Below are 6,722 nucleotides of genomic sequence, written 5' to 3'. Positions count from 1 at the left end.
AACAAACGTCTCAACAACTTCTAGTTATTCTTCTCAATCTTCTCTACAACACTTATGGTTATTCCTCTCACAAAACTTGTCACAACCCTCTCACTCTTTCTTCTCAATCACTCTTACAACAAAACCATCTCAGATACAGAGATGTTTTTTTCAGACATAGTAATTTTTTTTTTTTTTCTTACCAGAGGTTTCAGACACAGTGATGTCTTTTACATGGCTTAGCAGAGGTTTTAGCAGCTCTTCCAACTTGGAAACGATTCGGTTGTTGATAGAGGCTACTGAAAAACAGTTCAGGGTCCGTTTGGTTGGTAGTCAGAATCGGAATCAACATCCTCCGAAATCAGAATCGGAAAGGTCTATTCCAATAGTCTGTTTGGTTCAGACAGGAATCAGAATGTATTGGGAAACCAAATCTCCACGTTTCCTAGATGTATTTGGATAGTAGTTTCCCAGATTTCTTGGAAACTTGTAATTAGTAGTTTCAATCTCCTAAATTCATGGGTAGGAAATTGTATATGTATAGGCTGTACCTTGTATAACAAAGAACAAGAAATTCCACAGAGTTTTTCTCATGGTATCAGAGCCAGAAACGGGAGCGAGAGGTTTATGTTCTAAGACCTCTGGAGATCAGTAGTGGCAGCGACGTTGCTCGGCGCCGGCAAAGGACAGACTTTGCACTCCAGATCCAGAGAGACAGAGATCGAGAATCCTCCCAAGGCTGCAATCGGCGGTTTCGAGTTCCGATTTTTCGCAGTTAAGACAAGAACTTTGCAGAGTTCTTTGGTCTTCTTCTTCTACAATCTTCGGTTCTTCTTCTTCTTCTATAGGCTCCTCCCGTTTCTCCCCCCACAGTCGAATTACTGCATTATTCGTCTCACTAATAGGAACGGAATCGTGCACAAGTTTCCGACAACTTCCAATCTCGAATACAAGGCCGCTCTGGTCTCTTGAACTTTGACTTCCTTCTTTGCCGTCAACCACTTGTTCTCATCCGTATTTTTTTATTATTTCACTCGCATCTTCACCAGCAATTTTGAGGCTGATAATCTCGTTGACGATCTCGACATTGGCGTATCACCGACGCTGCAATTCACGGATCCGTTCGGGATCGTGGCCCTTGTCTTCTTGGAAGAGATTGATGTCCAGCATCTCTGTTAGTTAGTGTAAGCACTGCAAAAGGCGGCAACGAATAGCTGATGAAACAGATAGAGTGACAGACCAGTGCGCACCAGCGATTCAGAAGGTGTCTCGACGTTTTTTTTTCATTATGCCAGGCGGAGGAGAAGAAAGAAGAAAAGGCGCAGGGCTCTCCCTACGTCTGATAATCCTGGAATGATCATCTCACCTATTCAGTTAAAAGGTGAGAACTATGAGGAATGGGCAAGATCCATGAGAAACGCCCTCAGAACATAGAGAATGCTCGGGTTCATTGACGGAACATTGAGTAAACCAACAAATGATTCAACCGATATCGAAGATTGGTGGATGGTGAATTTGATGCTGGTTGCATGGATTTTCAATACAATCGAACCAACCTTGCGATCTACTATATCATATACGGAGAGCGTGAAAGAATTGTGGGAGGATTTGCGACAGATTTTCTATCGAGAATGGACCTTGAGTCCATCAATTGAAGGCAGATTTGGCTACTTGTAAACAACAGGGACAAGCAGTGATGGCTTACTACGGGAAGCTGAAGGTTATGTGGGAAGAACTGGCGGATTATGATCCAATACCCACTTGTCATTGTAGCGGTTGCAACTGCAAAATTGCGACCATGCTTGAAAAGAAGTGAGAAGAAGAGAGGGTACATCAGTTCTTGATGGGCCTTGATGGCGCAACTTATGGCACCGTGCGTTCGAATATTTTGAGCATAGAGCCATTGCCGAGTTTGAACTGTGTCTATGCAATTGCCATTCAAGAGGAAAGGCATCAAAGTATAGCCAAGAGCAAAGAAGAACGAAGTGATGCTATGGGTTTTGCGGTGCATGTAGGTGCTGGTGCAAAAGCAACTGTTGCATGTACAAAGGATAAAAACATGAACTGTGCACACTGTGGAAAATCTGGACATGAAGCAAAGGACTGCTTTCAGGTAACCGGATATCTAGAATGGTGGGAAGATAAACCACGCTCAACCAGGAAAGGAGCAGGCCGCGGGCGAAGTGGTTCGAGCGTGGGTGCCGGTGGACGAGGACGAGGAAACAAGGCAAGAGCAAACGCTGCCCAAGTAGCGGGAAGTGAGACTGGAGGACAAAAGGTTGGAACCACCAATGATCATGACCGTAGCGGATTTCTGGGGCTGAGTGGAGACCAATGGACAACACTTCTCAATATTCTGAATTCACATAAATCTGAAAGACTTTCCGGTAAGAAAATTCCTACTAATTGCATAATTGGTTCTAGGGCGTCGCACCATATGACTGGAGAAATTAATTTATTGATTAATGTTCGGAATATTACACCGTGTCCGATGGAACTTCCCAATGGGAAGCAAACTACTGCAGTAAAGGAAGGGACTTTGCATTTGGGTGGAAATATGTATTTACATCATGTGCTTTTTGTACCATGAATGAACTGCACCCTTATTTCTGTAGCTAAATTATTGCAAGAGATAAATAGTATTGTCACTTTCACTAACAGGTTGTGCGTGATACAGGACCAAACCTCGAGGACTCTGATTGGAGCGGGTGAGTAGTGTGATGGGGTCTATCAATTTAGAGGAGCACCACCGGTTCGAGCAAATAGAACATGTAGAATGAGTGAGTGGGAGTTGTGGCATCGTAGATTAGGGCATCCGTCTGAACAGATATTATCTTCACTTCCTAAAGTAGGAAAATTAAACAGTAGACCTGAAAGAGATAAGCCATGTGATGTCTGTTACAAAGCAAAACAAACTAGGGAAATTTTTCCTGAAAGTAAACATAAAGCTAATGATTGTTTCTCTCTAATTCAGTGTGATACACGGGGTGCTTATAAAGTACCTGCCTCTTGTGGTGCTGTTTACTTTCTAACCATTGTTGATGATTATTCTCATGCTGTGTGGGGTTTACCTATTACTTGAAAAAAGTGAAGTAGTACATATTATTGAGAATTTTTGTGCCATGGCAGAATGCCAATTTGGCAAACAAGTCAGAGTTGTTCGAAGTGATAATGGAACAGAGTTTAAAGGCCTGAAGTCATACTTTGAAACTCATGGTATTCTACATTAGACTTCCTGTGTTGGAACACCCCAACAGAATGGTCGAGTGAAAAGAAAACATAGGCATATTTTGAATGTTGCTAAAGCATTGAGGTTTCAAGCAAGTTTACCTATTCGGTTTTGGGGGGAGTGTGTCTTGACCGCTGGATACTTATCCTCGCGATAAGCATAAGTTTGGAGCAAGGAGTAGGAAGTGTGTTCTTGTAGGCTATCCATACAGGAAGAAAGGTTGGCGCGTATATGACGTTGAGAGCGATGAATACTTCGTCTCCCGTGATGTAGTCTTCCATGAAAACATATTTCCATATACCGGTGATTTAGAAGTAACTCTTGAAGAAAACCCTGGCCCGAAAATTACGGCCATAGTTGATGATGTTGTTTTTTGTGGCCACAAGGGACATAAAGACAGGGGGAGTGCTGAAGACGATATTTGTGCGAATGATAGGGAGAGCTTTCAAGATACTCATAGAGGAGAGGAGGAGCAAGGCAATGGAGGGGGTGTGCAAGAAGTGGAAGCTAATGACGGAGAGGATAGAATTAGTATGGATCCAGCACCACAAACAGCACCAGATGAGCAACTTGGCAGGGGACATCGACATCGCACGCCATCTGTTTTGTTAAAGCCCTACGAAACCTACACTGCTCGATGTTTGAAAGACTCCATTCACACTCAAGCCAACTCTGAATCAAAGTCATTAGGTACGACTCCCTATCCCATAGAAAATTATGTGACATGTACTAATTTCTCTGCTAAACATCAAGCCTTCTTAGTTGCAGTCACTACAGGGGCCGAGCCTACCAGTTTTTCTGAGGCAATAAAAAGTGAGAAATGGAGAGAAGCTATGAGGAAGGAAATCCAGGCTCTGGAGGACAATGGTACATGGACATTGGAATCTCTACCTCCTGGAAAAAAGGCAATAGGGAGTAAATGGGTTTATAAGATCAAATATAATTCAGATGGGACGATTGAACGGTATAAGGCGTGCCTAGTTGTTCTTGGGAATAGACAGGTTGAAGGGTTAGATTACAATGAGACTTTTGCTCCTATGGCCAAACTGACGACGGTCCGAACCTTCTTAGCCGTGGCAGCCGCTAGGAACTGGGAGTTGCATCAGATGGATGTACATAATGCTTTCCTACATGGGGATTTGAATGAAGAAGTATACATGCAGTTGCCACCAGGACTTGCATCCAAGGATCGAACAAAAGTGTGCAAATTGAAGAAATCCCTCTATGGACTACGTCAAGCTCCCAGATGTTGGTTCTCGAAGTTAAGAATGGCCTTGATACAGTTCGGGTTTGTCCAGTCGTATCCTGACTACTCTCTGTTCACCTATTGCAAACACAATATTCGTTTGATACAGTTTGGGTTTGTCCAGTCGTATCCTGACTACTCTCTGTTCACCTATTGCAAACACAATATTCGTTTGTACATGCTAATATATGTTGATGACCTGATTATTGGGGAAAATGATACTACTGCCATTGTAAAATTCAAAAAGTATCTCCATCGATGCTTCCATATGAAAGATCTGGGTCCACTCAAATATTTCCTAGGGATTGAAGTAGCTCGTGGCCCTGAGAAAATCTTCTTGTCTCAACGGAAGTATGCCCTAGACATCATATCGGAATGTGGACTCTTGGGAGTCAAACCAACATCCGTACCCATTGAATAGAATCATCATCTTGTGCTGGCAAATGGCGCTCTTGTGGAAAATCCGAATCAGTATTGACGATTAGTGGGACGGTTGATCTACTTGACCATTACACGACATGAGTTGTGTTATTGTGTTCATATCCTAGCTCAGTTCATGCAAAGTCCACGACAAGAACATTGGGAGGCAGCTCTGCGCGTAGTGCGTTATATGAAAGGATATCCAGGACAAGGTATATAGTTCCGTTCTGATTGCGATCTGTGTCTATATGCTTATTGCGACTTTGATTGGGCAAGCTGCCCATTGACATGACGGTCGTTGACTGGCTACTTTGTTCTACTGGGGCAGTCACCGGTTTCTTGGAAAACGAAAAAACAACATACCATGTCGCGCTCCTCTGCAGAAGCTGAATATCGTTCGATGGCTATGACAAGCTGTGAGCTGAAGTGGATGAAGAAACTTCTTTTGTCTTTTGGGGTGGCGCATGATGAACTTGCACGATTGTATTGTGACAATCAGACAGCTATGCACATAGCCGCGAATCCAGTGTTCCACGAGCAGATAAAGAATATTGAGGTCGACTGTCATTTTGTTCGCGATGAGATACGATGTGGGAACATTGTTACTTGCCATATTTGAACCACATAGCAGTTGGCTGATATCTTGACGAAGGCTCTGGGAAAAGAGAAATTCGCATATTTCCTTGGCAAATTGGGCATTCGGAATTTGCATGTGCCAATTTGAGGGGGAGTATTGGGAAACCAAATCCCCACATTTCCTATATGTATTTGGATAGTAGTTTCCCAGATTTCTTGGAAACTTGTAATTAGTAGTTTCAATCTCCTAAATTCAAGGGTAGGAAATTGTATATATATAGGCTGTACCTTGTATAACAAAGAAAAAGAAATCCCACAGAGTTTTTCTCAAAATGGGAATTAAAATCAATGGGAATGAGATTTCATTTCCAAGGAAGGGGCAGGGAATGGCCATTCCCTCAAATGGGGGAATGCCATTCTAGCAGGAATGGAAATGGGATTTTGATTCCACCCAACCAAACAATTGGAATCGGAATAGCCCATTCCGATTCCGATTTCAGACCCCTATTCCTGTAAACCAAGTGGACCCTCAGTTTGTTGACAAAGCTATCAACGATTCGGTTGTTGACAGAGGTTTTCAATAAAACCATCTCAGCTACACTACTGAAACCTCCGTTTTTTTGATAGAGGTGTAAAGTATTAAAAACAGATTTTTTTAAAATAAGAAAAAAAGCAAAAAAATAGCAATCGGGTCGAAGCAGGACCCGTTTTGATTGACCGGGTGAAGAAGACGATCAAAGCGGGTATTTGACGACCCAATTTCAACAACCCGAGTGCGAAAAGTTGGGCCGACACAGACCCATCTGTGTACAATTCGGGTCTGATAAACCTGTGTGGGGCATGGGTATAATAATAATAATAATAATAATAATAATAATAATAATAATAATAATAATAATAATAATATACCAGTTCTTTGAAAAATTGATTAGACCATTTTTTTATTCTTTCAATTTGTTTATAAGTCTTGATTGTTTCATTCTTGATTAACAAAAATCGTGCATCACATGGGTCCCCGATAGTTATAAATATATTATAAACATAATTAAAACCACTTTAAATTCCCAATCAACATGCATCTCCACCAATTATGATTTCTTTTGAGATTTTCAAAAAACAAGAAATAATATAAAAAAAAAATAAACAAGAATGACTATGAAACAAAACACTTGTAAAGTGCATTGGTGCCAAACACCCTCTGAGGGGGTCAATGAGCTTCTAACCCCCTTAGGCTGTGTTTGGCTTGAACTTCCCTTTAGCTTCCTGTTTCTT

The 6,722-nt window shown here is 41.9% G+C and overlaps 1 protein-coding gene across 1 annotated transcript; it reads left to right on the top strand.

Moving 5' to 3' along the window:
• The first annotated feature begins 1,822 nt into the window (after positions 1 to 1,822).
• On the top strand, positions 1,823 to 4,875 carry LOC148875668 (uncharacterized). Its single transcript, XM_088965272.1, has 4 exons — positions 1,823 to 2,503; positions 2,954 to 3,044; positions 3,109 to 3,195; positions 3,407 to 4,875. The coding sequence occupies exons 1-4, from the start codon at positions 1,823 to 1,825 to the stop codon at positions 4,873 to 4,875; spliced, it is 2,328 nt and encodes a 775-aa protein (XP_088821398.1).
• The last annotated feature ends 1,847 nt before the right edge of the window (positions 4,876 to 6,722 follow it).

This window comes from Nelumbo lutea, chromosome 1 (assembly GCF_056320005.1).
Source record: "Nelumbo lutea isolate HS-2025 chromosome 1, American lotus-T2T, whole genome shotgun sequence".
Lineage (NCBI taxonomy): Eukaryota > Viridiplantae > Streptophyta > Magnoliopsida > Proteales > Nelumbonaceae > Nelumbo > Nelumbo lutea.
This window is presented reverse-complemented; position numbering and strand designations above follow the sequence as displayed.